We start from the raw sequence: 17,485 nt of genomic DNA, 5'->3' as shown, positions 1-17,485 counted from the left end.
GGGGCAAAGAGAGAGAGAGAGAGAGACAAAGAATCCGAAGCAGGCTCTAGGCTCTGAGCTGTCAGCACAGAGCCTGATGTGAGGCTTGAACCCAAGAACCGTGATCACGACCTGAGCTGAAGTCGGACGCTTAACCGACTGAGCCACCCAGGCGCCCTGCAAGTGCACAAGTCTTAATTCAATCTGGACGAACAGCAGTTAGCTGTCTTATCATCTATGTTTTCTAGCAGATTTTTTGCCCTTGCAGCTAGACTTGCAGGCAAGCAATGGGGAAAAGTTTGGGGCACCTGAGGGAAGAATTTATATTGCCATGTTTCCTTACCAGTGAGGTGCCAAACCCATCTATACTATGATCTGATTTCACCTTCTACCTGACATTTCCACATGTTAGCTTTAGCCTACTTTAGCACCTTCACTTTCATACTGTCTCAATCATGCAGCCATTAAACCAACATTTAAATAACTTAAAATCGGGGCACCTGGGTGGCTCAGTCGGTTAAGCATCTGACTTCGGCGTATGTCATGATCTCAGTTTGTGCATTCCAGCACCACATCGGGCTCAGCTGCTGACAGTGTGGAGCCAGCTTGGGATTCTCTTTTGCGCCCTCTGTGCCCCTCCCCCACTCACGCTTTTTTCTTTCTTTCTCTCAAAATAAATGCATAAACTTAATAAATGAATACATAAATCTAGATATTGATTCATAAATAACTAACTTAAAATTCACAAGTCACACCAATGTGGTGATGAAGGGGAAAGTCTTCACCTCTTGAATCTGATAGAGTTCTGAATCTTGGTTAGGGCTCTATTTCCACCTACCCAAAGAGACTCCAGTGACAGAGATGTTAAGGAGGGCTGCCCATCCTTCACAGCAAGAGAGACCCCAGCCCTGGCCTTCAGGGCAGGCAGGGCTAACAGCTGAATTAGGAGACCAGGGCGGGGGGGGGGGGGGGGGGGGGGGGCACCCTCAGCAGGAGCAAGCCCTGGATTATTACATCATCTCCCACTAATGTCTTATTTCATTCCGACTTGAGTTTAGGAAACCACCCAGCCAATGACTCATAGTTCTTTTTTTTTTTTCTTTCTTTCTTTTTTTTTTTTTGATTCATAGTTCTATGCAGACATTCCTCCCTAGTTGTGAGTGTATGACCAAGAGCCACTGGCTCTCCTGGGCTTTTGTGTGCTGGCCCACACTGCAGCTTTTGGAGTCGGCAGCCTCCCTAGTCACATGAGCCAAGCCCTTCTTATCTGTCTGTCTACACCTCATACTGGTTCTATTTGTCAGGGGAGCTCTGACTGAAATAGGAGGGTAAGGAAGACTGAATGGAAGGTAGTATTTGTGCCCCGCTTTCCTGAGTTCCAGGCTGTTGGCCCATGTAATCCAGAATACCTGACAGAGGAATGTGCCAGAACACAAAGCCTAGAGGCATGATGGTGAGGACCTCAGGGTATTTGTTGGAGGGTAAGAAATGGGATGGGAGGCTGTGAGGGAAATCCCTTGGCAGCCATGAGTTTGAAGCAAGAAAGTATTTGGGCACACGCACATACACACACGCACATACATACACGTGCATGCATGCACACATGCACCCCCCCCCCACACACACACACACATACACGGCTTGGAGGGCGATCTCACTGCAAAAGAGCTGATTCAGTTGCCTGCCCTCTCCTGCACCAAAGTGAGGGTCGGGCTCCATAGAGATCAGTGTGCACAGCTCCGATCCGGGACTTAGCGGCTTTCCTGTCCACGAGGCCCTGGGCTGGCCATGCTGAGGACGTGGAGGAGACAGAAGCTGCCGGAGCACAGAGTCCGAAGGGAACAAAGAGGGAGGACCCGCCTTGAAAAAATGACCAGGCTGTGTTCCGAGTCACTTACCTTGTCACATCAAATTCTGAAACACGAGTGTTTCTTAAATTCCCATTTTTTGTAACGATAAAAATTTTTGAAACAGGCCTGAACTATAAAGAAGTTGCGAGTCCTGTACAGACGCTTCTCTTCCTGAACCGTATGACAGTAAGCGGTCACACCAATGTCCTCCCACTTTTCGTGATGTCCCCTGATGCCACACACTTTGGGATGTATTTCCCACCCACCGGGACATTCTCCCGCATCACCACGGATCATCCTATACTGAGTCAGGGCCCCTGACCACCGCCTCATCCTCAGACTCTGCTTCCAGTTGTTCCAACAGCGTCCATCATGGTCACAGACAGGGATGGACTTAGGCATTTTCCATTTCCTGGGTGTGCTGAAAATGGGGGTTACAGAGGTTTATGTGCCTTTTTGGTTGATTGCTTGAATTTTTACACGTGGTAGAGAGATTTAGATTCACGAGGCCACTGTTAGGGGATGTCAGCCAGATGTCCTCAAATATACATTTGAAAACTGTGTTCCCCTGGTGTTCGGGTCCGTCTTTGTATCACTTTGGAAAGTACTTCCGATTATTTAGTCTTAAGCAGAGGGAAACAAATCTCTTAACATGGTGTATATGTTGTACTTCACTCGGATATCATATTGCTAATGGTTGCTACGGCACGTACCACCGCAGCGAAAACACATCCGTCTCCACGCTTTTTGGTCTCCGTGTTTTCCAGCCTGGAAGGAACACTGGGATCGCCGTGCAGTGGGCTGAACATCTACTACTGTCTGGACGTGGTGAAATAGAGGGCAAATGAGTGATTCCACATATACTCCTACCAACACCTAAGAGAACTCGTGTTAGTCTATTTCCTGTCCACCACTTGCTATAGACATATTTAGGATGTTGTCAAAAAGTAAACCAATAATAAAATAAAATTTTGTCCGTTTGATGCCTATGTGGGGCCTCCCATTGTTATTTGTGTTATCTTGATTATTGAGGATGTGTTCAATGATTTCAGAGGCTTATTTATCATCTGGAACTTGCTCTAAGCCCTTGCACAACTCTTAGAATGACTTATGTATCTGTAGGAGCTCTTTATATATTCCGGATACCAATCCTTTGCTCATGGAAGAATAACTTAATTTTTAGAAGCAGATCTGTTTCTGCCAGGAAGATTCACTGTGCACTGAAGGAGGTGACTCAGCGGGGAGAGACGACAGGAGAGTCACTCCTGTAGATGGGGGATCAGGGGAAATCAGAAAGATTCTCGATTACTTCATATTCAAATGTTTCTTTGCAGTTGGCATGTTGGATTTGCATTGTTTGCACTGAGACCCACAGATGGCTCCTTGAAATGTGATTTTTGGAGTGAGCCTTAAATTCTCTGCTCCCACAAGAAATCTAGCAGAATCACCAGTTATATTTACCCCACAAAGTGAGGAAGAGCAAGGAGTTCTTTAGGGGATAAAACACAAATTCCGAGTTAACTACCATTTTTATTACAGTGATATTTTATTTAAATATATTTACATAGAAATGACTGAAGAGAACTATCACATATATATTGTTCTCTTTAGACGTCAATGAGGTCATTTATCAGAAAAAAATCCCTGAGTTTCCATAACTTCAAATGATATTTTTTGGCACAAGTGTCTGCAAGAACAAGGCGAAAGTGCATAGAAGAATCTGATATTCCACAACCAAGGGACGAGATGGAAAACGTTCTCTTTGTTGAGATTCCTTAGTCAAGCATTTAAACATTTCAGAGCAAGAATTCCATCACTTTGGGGCGCCTGGGTGGTTCAGTCAGTTAAGTGTCCGACTCTGGCTCAGGTCATGATCTCAGGGTTCGTGAGTTCCAGCCCCACGTCGGGCTCTCTGCTCTCAGCGTGGAGGCTGCCTCAGATCCTCTCTCTCCGTCTCTCTGCCCCTCCCCCATGCATGCTCTCACTCACAAGTAAAGAAACATTTAAAAATAAATAAATAAAATGATTCTATCACTTAGTATCAAAAGAAAATGAAATAACATACTAAGAAAAGTGCTAAATAAAAGTGCATTCCCCAAATGCATGAATGGACATGGATGTTACATGTGCTGCACCATGTGGTCTGATTTCTCTGGATTCTTTTTGGTTTTTTCATTTTTTTTTTTTAAACGTTTATTTATTTTTGAGACAGAGAGAGACAGAGCATGAGCGGGGGAGGGTCAGAGAGGGAGACACAGAATCCGGAACAGGCTCCAGGCTCCGAGCAGTCAGCACAGAGCCCGACGTGGGGCTCGAACTCACGGACTGCGAGATCAGGACCTGAGCCTAAGTCGGCCGCTTAACTGACTGAGCCACACAGGCGCCCATTTTTTTCCTTTTTTAAAAATTTACATTCAAGCTCGTTATCATGTTAATGCCCCTTAGCCATTTAGCCTATCCCTCCTCCTACAGCTCCCACAGTAACCCTCTGTTTGTTCTCCACATTTAAGAGTCTCTTATGTTTTGTTCCCATCGCTGTTTTTATCTTATTTTTGCTTCCCTTCCGTTGTGTTCATCTGTTTTGTATCTTCAAGTCCTCATATGAGTAAAGTCATATATTTGTCTTTCTCTAATTTCGCTTAACATAATACCCTCTAGTTCCATCCATGTGGTGGCAAATGGCAAGATTTCATTCTTTTCGATTGCTGAGTAATACTGCATTGTGTGCGTGTTTGTGTGTGTGTGTGTGTATAGATATATAGATATATAGATATATAGATATATTTTTAGTTTTTGGAGGAACCTCCATCCTGTTTTCCAGAGTGGCTGCCCCAGTTTGCCTTCCCACCAGCAGTGCAAAAGAGATCCTCTTTCTCTGCATCCTCACCAACATCTGTCGTTGCCTGAGTTGTTAATGTTCACCATTCTGACAGGTGTGAGGTGGTATCTTATGGTGGATTTGATTTATATTTCCCTGATGATGAGTGATGTGGAGCATTTTTTCATGTGTCGGTTGGCCATCTGGATGTCTTCTTTGGAGAAGTGCCTATTCATGCCTTTTGCCCATTTCCTCACTGGATTATTTGTGTTTTGGGTGTTGAGTTTGATAAATTCTTTATAGATTTTGGATACTAACCCTTTATGTGCTTTGTCATTTGCAAATATCTTCTCCCATTCCATTGGCTGCCATTTAGTCTAAAAAAAATTTTTTTTTAACATTTATTTTTGAGACAGAGAGAGACAGAGCATGAATGGGGGAGGGTCAGAGAGAGAGGGAGACACAGAATTGGAAACAGGCTCCAGGCTCTGAGCGGTCAGCACAGAGCCCGACGCGGGGCTCAAACTCACGGACCACGAGATCGTGACCTGAGCCGAAGTCGGACGCTCAACCGACTGAGCCACCCAGGCGCCCCGGCTGCCATTTAGTTTTGCTGATTGTTTCCTTCGCTGTGCAGAAGCTTTTTATTTGATGAGGCCCCAAAAGTTCAGTTTTACTTTTGTATCCCATGCCTCTGGAGACGTGTTGAGTAAGAAGTTGCTGCGGCCAAGATCAAAGAGGTTTTGGCCCGCTTTCTCCTCGAGGATTTTGACGGCTTCCTGTCTTACATTGAGGTCTTTCATCCACTTTGAGTTTATTTTTGTGTCTGGTGTGAGAAAGTGGTCCAGGTTCGTTTTTCTGCACATTGCAGCCCAGTGTTACTAGCACCACTGGGAAGAGACTGTCTTTATTCCATTGGATATTCTCTCCTGCTCATTAGTTGGCCATACGTTTGTGGGTCCATTTCTGGGTTTTCTATTCTCTTTCATTGATCTGAGTGTCTGTTTTTGTGCCAGTACCATACTGTCTTGATAATTATGGCTTTGTAATAGCTGGAAGTTGGTGACGTCGCTGGATTCTTAAAGTCTGGTCTAAAAACGAACAGCAAGTGATCCAAAGGTAGCCTAGCAAAACAGAATCGCTAAGCAGGACGACACTCTCGGGGGCTTCCGGGTATAATCAGCAGCCTTGAGAAAAGAACAGGTGTTGGTCTCGTGGCTGGGAAATTCCTGGGCCAGTTGTCCTGGGGCTGCCCTTCCCCACCTACCCCCGCACCCAGAGCCCAGCCCTCATTGAGGGACATGTACTTCCCTCCAGCCATCTCCCCAGCCCTGGGTCCAACCGCCTTTACAAACCTCCTCCCTCTGGAAACAAATCACTGAGTCATCCCCAGGCGCTGTTACCAAGGGTTTGCGCTCAGGAAGTAACAAATCATTCTGCCCACTTGACTCAGGTTCTAATTCTGCCTCTGATGGGCAGTCCTACAGGACCTGGTGAGGGATCTGACAGCAGACAGGGGCCTGCGCTTGATACCTCTAACCTTGCGGAATTTTGAAGCAAAGATCCTTTCCTCTCCCTTCCCTCCCAGCCTCCCAGCTAGCAGCACTCAGAGCCCTCAGCATGATGCTCCTTCCCGCATCCCATTCATTCCTGGTCCGGCTCAGCTGGGAGCACCCCCAGCAACTCAGCCCCCCATCTCCCGGGTCAGCTCTGCCTCCCCAACTCCTGGGTCAGCTCTGCCACCCCATCTCCCGGGTCAGCTCTGCTCCCCCATCTCCCGGGTCAGCTCTGCTCCCCCATCTCCCGGGTCAGCTCTGCTCCCCCATCTCCCGGGTCAGCTCTGCCCCCCCATCTCCCGGGTCAGCTCTGCCCCCCCATCTCCTGGGTCAGCTCTGCTCCCCCATCTCCCGGGTCAGCTCTGTTCCCCCATCACCCGGGTCAGCTCTGCCCCCCCATCTCCCGGGTCAGCTCTGCCCCCCCATCTCCCGGGTCAGCTCTGCCCCCCCATCTCCCGGGCCAGCTCTGTCCCCCCCATCTCCCGGGCCAGCTCTGTCCCCCCAATCTCCCGGATCAGCTCTGCTCCAAGCAGGGGTGCTCAGTGGCTCCGGACCTGAGGTCTGCAGGAAGCGAGCTGCCAGTGCCTGCAGCAGCCTGAGCCGGATTCCCCACGCTTCTACATCTTGCCACGCACAGTCTCCACTGTTCACTTTCTGCCTCACGTGCTAAGACCCAAGCCACTGTCTGGGGGAACACAGCACTCAACTCCAGGCTTTGGAGTTGCCTCTGCCCGGCCTTCCCACTCCCTCCCCTGGAACAGACACTGGTGCCTCTCCTCGTAGGCCCCTGGATGGAGTCGCCTCCCCTGAGACATCACGTGGAGCCACCACGCCTCTCGTGCTCCAATGTGAGTACTGCCCAAGCTGTGCGTCCCTCTCCCCGCACACCACCCGCACTGGGCCAAATTGGCTCTCTTCGATCTAGAATCAGGTCTGAGTCGGGCCTGACCTTGCTAGATCTCCTTAGCGTCAACAGGCCTTATGCATTGGGGGGCCCCTCCCCTTTCCCAGCGACCTTAACAGCGAGGCCTTATGACAACTCAGGGCTGAGCTTGTCCACGTTACTGCTAACAACTGACAGGGGAACTCATCACCTCGTCTCACTTCTGTGATGACAAGGTTCAGTGAGCGGGCAGGGTCGGGCGGGGGAGTCACCTGTCCCTGTCCTCACACCAGGCCATCTGCCCCTCCCTTCCCGCCCCATCTGCACTCAGTACCTGTCACTCTAAAAGACTCTACCTTGGATGCCAATTATGATTAAGCGGCTGAGAATCACAGGGAGCATCCAGGTGATGGGTCTGAGGGCCGTGGCCCCGGACTGGGCTATGACTTGCTGCGTGCCTGGCAGGGCTGAAATGGAAACACAAGAGGGTTTCAGACCCCAAATCCTGTTTCAGACTTAAATCGGAAGAGACAGCCCCTCCGCTCCTCCTGCCGCAGATGATCCCACACTGCAGATGCTTTCTGTCACTCTACATTGTGGCAGCTGCTGTGACAGGTTCTGGGGTGGGAACCGAGGAAAGACACGGGACCCGTCCCGAAGGACCTCGCACAGCTAAAGGGGGAAGCACGGGTTCCAACATAACGGGTCACTCCTGCTGTGGCAGAAGAGGCGGTCACGGAGCACGAGGGTGGTGACGGTTGACCCCCTCTCCGGAGCGAACAGTGCACGTGGCCAGGAGTGATCCCCGGCCAGAGACGAGATGAGATGAGAAGATCGATGATTCTCAGAAAAGGGAAGAGCGAGAAGGAATCTCTGGAATCAGACTGACACCCTCATGTTTGGGGCCAAGAGGGAATCCAAGAAATCCCAGAAAACTAAAGGACATGCAGCAAGGAAGAGATTTCAGGAGATGAGAAGGGAAAGGAAGGACGCTAGAACATAATGTGGCCATTACTCTCCCCTAAAGAAATTCACCATGGATGGATCACCTTCTCTGGCTCTGTTTCTGTCTCTCTCTCTCTCTCTCTCTCTCTCTCTCTCTCACACACACACACACACGCACACTACAGTGCAGAAGGTAGGCCCGATTTCAAGAGAACAACTTCATCCAGTCTTCTGAGTTACCTGTTGTCTCCCACAGTTCATCCCAGTGCACCAGTATTCGCTCAAGCCACTTGTTACAATCTCCAACTGAGATCTTCATGAGGGAATTGGTCAAATGTCTGTCACTCTCCCATGAGGCCTTTATCTGTAGGCCTCTAGGACGAAGTGTCCAATTTCCACTCTCTGAGTTAAAGAAGTAGGAGATCTGTTCATTGATGTCAAACTCCCAGGATCCGCTGGTGCGTCCGTTGTCCCCACGCACACACACCATCCTGCCCTGCAGGGAGACAGAATCTGTCCCCCACCCCCACCATGGGCATGAGGTCAGCCTCTGGTCTTGACCGATCCCTTGTTCCACCCACTGTCCACTCCTCGGCTCCCCTTCACCCTTCTTGGTCCTGTTCTGTCCCTCTTCACTGCCCTGGCTGCTGGGCCACGTGTGTGGGACCCATGTCTAAGTTGTACATGAACACAATAGGTCCCTGGCCCTACAAACTGTTCTACTTCTGCCCTGAGCCTTTCCGACTTACCATTGGGTATAAAATCTGCTTTCCAGTCAAGTAGTTTCTTCTTGAGCTCTTCTGCCAGGTCTTTCAGAGTTTCGGTCTGTCTCTCCCAAAACACTATGTCATTCACATTCCTCCCCAGAGGACCAAAGACTTCGACCTTCTTGTTCCCACAGGCATAATACAGAAACGTGTTTCCATTGACCTTGCCTCTAATCTCACACCATGGTTGTCCAGGATTGGGCTTTGGTGTGATGGGGAATTCAAAGGCAGGAGAAAGAACATCTGCAAATGAAAACGTAAGTTAGGGTTGGGGTTGGAAGAACAGACCCAGAGGCGTCCCTCTCCCATCCATGTGACAGTCATTGTATCTCTGCAGGGCTGGCCTAGCAGAGCAAAGGCGGCCCCTGCACAGCCCCTCCCCCCTAACAATTGAAGGCTGGCGCACTTCCCTTCTTGGAAAAGGACCAAGGATCGGGATTCCTCTGCCTGACCAGAAACCATACAGCCAGGGACATGTCCCCTGTGTCTACCAGGCTGATACCCAGCATCACTCAGTCTTTAATCAATTCAGGCACGTGCTACGCTGGCCATGGGAAGAAGAGGTCTACGTGCCGGCTGATGGTCAGGATCTATCCCAGTGTCTCGAAGAAGATGAGGGGCACCGGGGTGGCTCAGTCAGCGGAGCGTCCGACTTCAGCTCGGGTCATGATCTCACGGCTTGTGAGTTCGAGCCCCACGTCGGGCTCTGTGCTGACAGCCCAGAGCCTGAAGCCTGCTTCGGATTCTGTGTCTCTCTCTCTCTGCCCCTCCTCTACTCATGCTCTGTCTCTCTCTCTCTCTCTCTCAAAAATAAACAAACATTAAACATTAAATTATTAAATAAAATTATTATGAAATAAAATTATTATAAAATTAAATTATTAAATAGAAATAAACATTAAAAAAATTTTTTTAATAAGATGAGAGACGGTGAGGGGGCCTACTCCTGAGGAGCTGAGTCAGGGCGGGGCAGGGTGAGGATAGAATCCAAAGTCAGAGAAGAGAGATTTGCAATCCTGGGTCCCAGCATTTAGCACAGGCCTGGTCATGGTGAGAATCTACCATTAGGATGGGCCTTGGAGGCTTGGAAAGAAGGATGATCCACACGGCACAGACTAGAATATCAGGAATTCCATGACAGATAGTGGTAAGGGATTAAAAAGGCCCGGAGAAGTGCATATGACAGAACAAATGTAAGAAATGCCAAAACAAAACCAAAAATATGCCCATCAGCTATGCTCATGGAGCGGTCTGGAGGACTCTCAATGAAACTCATAAAATGCATGGTCCCACTGAGAAGGAGAACTACAGAGCCATTTCCCCGATGACCATGGATGCAAAAATTCTCAACAAGTCACTAGCCAACCCATGCCAACAATCCATTAAAAGAAGTACTCACCACGATCAAGTGGAATTTATTCCTGGGATGCAAGGCTGCTTCAATATCCACAAATCAATCAACATGATGCCTCACATTAATAAAAGAAAGAACAAGAACACGATCCTCTCAATAGATACAGAAAAAGCATTTGACAAGATACAGTATCCTTCTCGATCAAAACCCACAAGAAAGGACGGATAGAAGGAACATACCCCAAGATCACAAAGGCCAGGTAGGAAACACCCACCGCTGATATCATCCTCAAGGGGGAAAAACAGAACTTTCCCCTAAGGTCAGGAACATGACAGGGATGCCCGCTGTCACCATCGTTGTTCAACATAGCGTTGGAAGTCCTAGCCTCAACAATCAGACAACAAAAAGAAATAAAAGGCATTCAAATCAGCAAGGTAGAAGTCAAACTTTCATGCTTCCTCGATGCCCTAACACTCTATGTGGAAAACCCAAAAGACTCCACCAAAAACCTGCTATGACTGATACATGAATTCGGCAAAGTTGCAGGATATAAGTCAATGTACAGAAATCTGTGGCGTTTGTCTACACCAATAATGAAGCAGCAGAAAGAGCAATCAAGGAATCAACCCCATGGTACTGAAAACCATAAAATACCTAGGAATGAATTCACCAAAGAGGTGAAAGATCTATATGCTGCGAAGTACAGAAATCTCGGAAAGAAATTCAAGAGGACAAAGAAGTAGAAAAACATCCCATGCTCGTGGATTGAAAGAGGAAATATTGTTATAATGTCAACACTACCCAAAGCCATCTGCATATTCAATGCCATCCCTATCAAACGGACACCAGCATTCTTCACAGAGCTAGAGCAAACAATTCCAAAATTTGCAGGGAACCAGAAATGACCCGAATACCCAAAGTACTGTTGAAAGGGAACACCAAAGCTGGAGGCACCACAATTCCAGACTCTAAGCTGTATTACAAAGCTGTAATCATCAAGACGGTATGGTACGGGCACAAAAACAGACACATAGATCAAAGGAACGCAACAGAAAACCCAGAAATAGACCCACAAACATATGGCCAACTAATCTTTGACAAAGCAGGGAAGACTATCCAGTGGGAATTAAGTCTCTTCAGCAAATGGTGTTAGGAAAACTGGACAGCCCATGCAGAAGAACGAACCTGGGCCACTTTCTTACATCATACACAAAATAAACTCAAAATGGATAAAAAAAAAAACACCTAAATGTGGGACAGGAAACCATCCAAATCCTAGAGGAGAAAACAGGCTACAATCTCTTTGACCTCGGCTGCAAAACCTTCTTACCTGACATGTCTCTGGAGGCAAGGAACACAAAAGCAAACATGAACTGTTGGGACCTAGTCAAGATGAGGTCCGTTTCCTTCCGCACAGTCAACAAAACTAAAAGTCCACGGACGGAACGAGAGAAGGTATTTGCAAATGAGATATCCGAGAAAGGGTTACTATCCAAAATCTATCAAGAACTTATCAAACTCAACACCCAAAAAACAAATAATCCAGTGAAGAAAGAGGTAAAAGACACGAACAGACACTTTTCCAAAGAAGTCATCCAGATGGCCAACAGGCACATGAAAAGATGCTCAACATCACACGTCATCAGGGAAGTACAAGTCAAAACCACAATGAGATACCACCTCACACCAGTCAGAATGGCGAAAATCATCCACTCGGGAAACATCAGCTATTGGCAAGGATGTGGAGGAAGGTAAAGCCTTTTTCACTGCTGCTGGGACTGCAAACTGGTGCAGCCACTAGGGAAAACAATATGGAAGTTCCTCAAAAAATTAAAAGTATAACTAGCCTATGACCCCTTAGTTGCACTACTAGGTACCGCTCCAGAGGATACCAAAATGCTGATTTTAAGGGGCACATGCACCCCAGTGTTTTAGCAGCACTATCCACAATAGCCAAATTATGGAATGGGCCCAAACGTCCATCGAGTGACAAACGGATAAAGAAGATCTAGTATAAATACACAATGGAATATTACTTGGTGATCAAGAGGAATGAAATCTTGCCATTTGCAGCCTGTGGATGGAACTAGAGCATATCATGCTAAGCAAAATAAGTCAGTCAGGGAAAGAAATACCATATGATTTCACGCATATGTGGAAAGTTAAGAAACACAGCAGATGAACATAGGGGAAGGGAACGAAAAATAAGATACAAACAGAGAGGGAGGCAAACCATAAGAGACAGAAATACAGAGAAGAAACTGAGGGTTGCTGGAGGGGTAATGGGTGGGGGGATGGGCTGGATGGGTGGGGGGCATTAAGGAGGGCACCTGTTGGGACAAGCATGGGTGTTACGTGTAATTGATGAATCCCTACATCCTACTCCTGAAACCATTATTACGCCGTATGTTAGCTTGGATTTTAATAAAATTCAAAAGACAGAAACCAAAAAACAATGCATGGTGAGAAGGCACCAAAATCCTGAAGAAGCTTAGTAATGGCAGGGCGCCTGGGTGGCTCAGTCAGTTAAGTGTGCAACTTTGGCTCAGGTCATGATCTCCCAGTTTGTGGCTCGAGCCCTGCATCGGGCTTTGCACTGACAGTGCAGAGCCTGCATGGGATTCCTTCTCTCTCCTTCTCTGTCTCTCTTCTCTCTCTGCCCCTCCCCCATTTGCGCTGTGTGTGTGTCTCTCTCTCTCTAAAGAAATTAAAACAAAAGAAGCTTAGTGATGGCTATCTTTGAAGGCAGAAGCTTGGCGGTAATGGGACGGTGTTGCAGAAATAGGCTCCCAGTGGTATTGGCGGTGGGAAGTCCTGATATAATAGATTTGAGGTATAGGCGCTCAACTGTCCGAAGCAGGGAGGCGGCAACGATTGAAATGATCCTAGAATGATCCTAGACGCTGGAAAGCAGCCGGGGGCCTGACCCACAGAAAGCTGTCCATCCCTCTGGCTCACAGAACACATGACTGTAAAGGCAAAGTAGTTGGACAGCCAACCCGAGGACTGCTGGAGTTAAACAATAAAAACAAAGACCAATCCCCAAGATGGATGAGGAGGAAGCTGAAAGCAGTGACCCCACAGAGAGTCTGGATCCTCTGCCCAGGTTCCAGAACGGAGCCGCCTCTCAGAACTGCAACTCTTTACTAGAAGCAGAAGCCAGGTTCCAATCAGGAGGGACCCTTCAGGTCAACAGCAAGAGCAATGCTTCCTGCTGGCCTTCCCCAAAGAGTCATGTGGTCATTTACAGGGGTGAGCGTACTCTGGGGAGCAGAGACCACCCGGACGTTTTCACTGCGTAAACCTACTGTGTGAGTTGACACCATCCACAGGGATCGAAAGCGTCCTCAGGGGTCCCTGTTATCGAACTGGTGCAGGGCAGGGGGTGCCCCAGATAATGAATAGACACCTCTCCCAGCCCCTGTTCACAGCGACATCATTTGGCTCAGGTACCCACATCACCATGTGGTCCTTTCACATCCCCCACCTTTGTCCCAGGAGTGAAAAATCTTTGCAGTTGAATTACTTGTGGGTTGGGGGCTAGGTTGCAAGGAAATTCAAGTACAGTACTCTTACACGGCCTTCTCTTCTCTCCAAATAGAATGCTTAAAAAGTACTTATCCTGGATGCAGTGAGAGAGAGGAGTACCAACATCAAAACCTCTCTGAATGCAAGGGTATGAAGGAGCCCTCTTGTATTTTCACTTAAATGCCAGCCCGGTGCAAAGACTTTCTGCATCTCTTAAATATTTCCCAGGTCTCTGCTGTAAGTAACCGACAGTGCTCTTGTAGCGGGGAAGCGGCCATAACAATCCCTGGATGAATGAGTGTGGCTGAACCTGCTTCCTCGGTCATAGGACCCTGTAGAAGCTGTGACATAGAGGTTGTGTTAGGAAAAGGTGCTCTGTGCACTTTGTGACATCCCCATTGGAATATCGGGAAGAGACCTTTACTGTGTTGGAGCCAGGCAATGCCACTTGCAGCAGGGAAAGTCACACGGAGTAAGAGGCTGCCGGTGAGGTCCAGGGGTCTGGTAGCCAGGAGGTCTCTGGCCATAGGATATCAGACCTGCCCTCTCTGAGCTGGGAGGTGCTGGGACGTGGCTGGTGGAAGAGCTTCTGGAGCCGGACGCGGGGGGGGGGGGGGGGGGCGGTGAACTGAGAAGTCCAAGTGCTCCGGTAACGGGAATAGAGACTCGTGCGGGCAGAGTTGTGTGAGCCGCGTCGCGGGGCAGGTTTATCTGGCAGTTCCTTCGCTGAGGGATCGCCCTCCGTCCTGCCCAAAGCCCGGGGCTCAGGGGCTGAGACTCCGGCTTAGGCTCCGCGAGGAGGCCGTCTTTCCCTCCCCCTGCTCCGGCTCTGCTGCCCCGCCACCACCGGGTCCACCCGGCCGCAGCCGCGCTTTCGGAGGAAACTGCCCATTTACAGTTACCTCTCCGGGTCCCGGAACCCACGACCCGCAGACGCCGCGGACGCGGAACAAGCCGGCCGGGGAATAATTGAGGAGGAGGACGGAACGCCACCCGGCGAGAAGGCTCCAGAACCCCTCGGGGCACCCCGCAACTCCTTCCAAGTCTTAATGCTCCTCCCGACCGCCGCACTGCCCCCCGCCCAGGTTCTACCTCTGAACTCACAGCCGCGAGGCGCTGAATCTGTTAGCAGAAACCGGAGCAGGAGACAAAGCCGGAGGGTGGTGCCCCCAGGCCGAGCCATGGTCGGCAGCGGCGGGGCGGCGTGAAAGCACAGCAGGGCGGATGGGAGTCCTCTACCAGCTGGAGGGAACCGGCGTTTAAGAAGTCCCGACTTCCTACGTGCCCTGAGGGTGGGACGAGTGCAGCTTGCCGTAATGTGGGTGTGCGAGGAGTAGAGGTTCCTGTGGGCGGAGCCAGTCACCTGCTTAGCAGCCTTCCTCCGCCTCTTCTGCCCTGGCGTCTCTGGACCAGAAGACGGAGAAAAGGGGGGGCGCCTGGGTGGCTCAGTCGGTTGAGCGTCCGACTTTGGCTCAGGGAGTTGGAGCCCGACGCGGGGCTCCGTGCAGACAGCTCAGAGGCTGGAGCCTGCTTCGGATTCTGTGTCTCCCTCTCTCTCTGCCCCTCCCCTTTCTCTGCCCCGCCCCTCCCCTGCTCATGCTCTGTCTCTCTGTCTCAAAAATAAATAAAACATAAAAAAAATTTTTTTTAAAAAGAAGATGGAGAAAAAAAAAAAGAAGATGGAGAAAAGGGAACTTGGTCGAAAAGTACTGCCAGCCAGGGCGCCTGGGTAGCTCAGGTCCTGATCTCTGTCATGATTTCTGGCTCAGGTCATGATCTCACGATTCCTGAGTTCTCGCACCCGCCCCCCCCCCCCCCCCCCCAGCCCCAACCCGAGCTCTGCGCTGTCAGTTTCCTGCTTCAGTGTGGAAGTGTCTGTTTGGAGCTGGCTTGGGGTTCTCTGTCTCGCACACTCTCTGCCCCTCCCCTGCTCTGGGGCTCGTGTTCTCTCTCTCTCTCTCTCAAGAATAATTAACTAACCGTTAAAAACAGAAAAAGAAGTACTTCCAGGAGATGGGAGCGAGAGGACAAGGATGGGAGTGCAGGGTGGGAAGCTAAGTCTTAAGACCTCTTGATGCTAGAGGGTTGGGTTTTTTGTTGGTTTTTTTGTTGGTTTTTGCTTTGTTAATTGCATGTGCTGTATTAGCATCTGTGTTTTGCTTGTTTTTAAGTTTATTTATTTTGAGAGAGAGAGAGCAGGTGAGGGGCAGAGAGAGAGGGAGAGAGAATCCCAAGCAGGCTGCACACTGTCAGGGAAGAGGACCCCGACGCGGGACTGTATCTCACAAACTGTGAGATCCTGACCTGAGGAGAAACCAAGAGTCGGATGCTTAACCGGCAGAGCCACCCAAACACCCCGATGCTAAAGAGTTTTAGAAAAGCCAGCCTGACTCAGCACAGATTCCTTGGGGGAAGAGAGGGGTAGGCGCACCTGTCAGGGGCATTACTCCCATTTGGTGGGAGCAGCATGGTGGCTCCATGTGAGGCACCACTGGTAAGAGAACTCCATCCAGGAGCTAAGAGGAGAGGGTCCAGGGTTTAAGCCCAGGGAGAGGAGTGGGATCACAGCATACACAGCCTTCGGGAGGACCTCGCCCCAGCCCCACAAGGGATTGCCACCTAGCTGGCACTGTAACTCAGTTTTTTTTTTTTCTTTATTTTTCTTTTTTTTATATATATATATATTTTTAATTTTTTTTTCAACGTTTATTTATTTTTTTGGGGACAGAGAGAGACAGAGCATGAACGGGGGAGGGGCAGAGAGAGAGAGGGAGACACAGAATCGGAAACAGGCTCCAGGCTCTGAGCCATCAGCCCAGAGCCTGACGCGGGGCTCGAACTCACGGACCGCGAGATCATGACCTGGTTGAAGTCGGACGCTTAACCGACTGTGCCACCCAGGCGCCCCTGTAACTCAGTTTTTAAAAGGCCATTCTACCATCCTGCCAAGCCGGCTGCTTCGGAATGGAGAACATGGTAAGACCAGTGGATTCCAGGAGCGTGGGCCCATTGCCACATTTTGTCTCCTGTGAAGTGAGTTCCTTGATCAGAAGCAACAGCGCATGGAACACAGTGAGAGTGGATAAGGAAGTATACAAGGCCATGGACGGCAGTTTTGGCAAAAGCACTCCATGCAAAGAAGGCAAATCGATATCCACGGTGTAAGTATCTATTTCAAAAACGAGAATGCTGCACCTTTCCATGATGGAAGTGTTCCAGTGGGATCCACATGCCAGCTGGCTCATCACCCTGAGGAAGGGAGCCATGTCACGGCTCAGTGTTAGTCTCTGCTGCTGGCAGATTGGGCACTCAGCAGTGGGCACAGCCAGGTCAGCCCTGGGGAATGCCCAGCACATAACATCCATTCCTGCCACCATAGCTGCTTTGTTCATGAGCCCGCTGGGCAATGCGGGGTGCCTGGGGAGACAGGCTGACTGATATTCACAGAATGGGTCATCCCAGCCATTTGATTAAAATCCTCCTGTCCTTTGGGATGAGCACTGGGTGTTGTGTGTAAGCAATGAACCACGGGAGTCTACCCCAAGAACCAAGAGCACACTTTTTTTTTTCAATATATGAAATTTATTGTCAAATTGGTTTCCATACAACACCCAGTGCTCATCCCAAAAGGTGCCCTCTTCAATACCCATCACCTACCCTACCCTCCCTCCCACCCCCCCATCAACCCTCAGTTTGTTCTCAGTTTTTAAGAGTCTCTTATGCTTTGGCCCAAGAACACACTTTACACACACTGTATGTTAGCCAATTTGACAGTAAATGATATTAAAAATAATAAAATAAAAAT

The 17,485-nt window shown here is 49.2% G+C and overlaps 1 protein-coding gene across 3 annotated transcripts in view; it reads right to left on the bottom strand.

The window, feature by feature from the left end:
* Positions 1-5,214: 5,214 nt before the first annotated feature.
* Positions 5,215-17,485, bottom strand: part of LOC125166138 (UL16-binding protein 1-like) — a 38,086-nt gene continuing 25,815 nt past the window's right edge. Inside the window, exons 2-6 of one of the 3 annotated variants that reach the window (XM_047859876.1) lie at positions 14,773-15,084; positions 8,781-9,041; positions 8,272-8,544; positions 7,443-7,553; positions 5,215-5,834 (exon numbers count right to left, since the gene is read on the bottom strand). In XM_047859876.1, the coding sequence (XP_047715832.1) occupies positions 5,827-5,834; positions 7,443-7,553; positions 8,272-8,544; positions 8,781-9,041; positions 14,773-14,863 (744 nt within the window). In that variant the 5' untranslated portion in view covers positions 14,864-15,084 and the 3' untranslated portion in view covers positions 5,215-5,826. The remainder of the gene's footprint in view (positions 5,835-7,442; positions 7,554-8,271; positions 8,545-8,780; positions 9,042-14,772; positions 15,085-17,485) is intronic. The other 2 variants (XM_047859873.1, XM_047859874.1) reach the window with 2 other exon arrangements.

Source organism: Prionailurus viverrinus, chromosome B2, assembly GCF_022837055.1.
Source record: "Prionailurus viverrinus isolate Anna chromosome B2, UM_Priviv_1.0, whole genome shotgun sequence".
NCBI lineage: Eukaryota > Metazoa > Chordata > Mammalia > Carnivora > Felidae > Prionailurus > Prionailurus viverrinus.
This window is presented reverse-complemented; position numbering and strand designations above follow the sequence as displayed.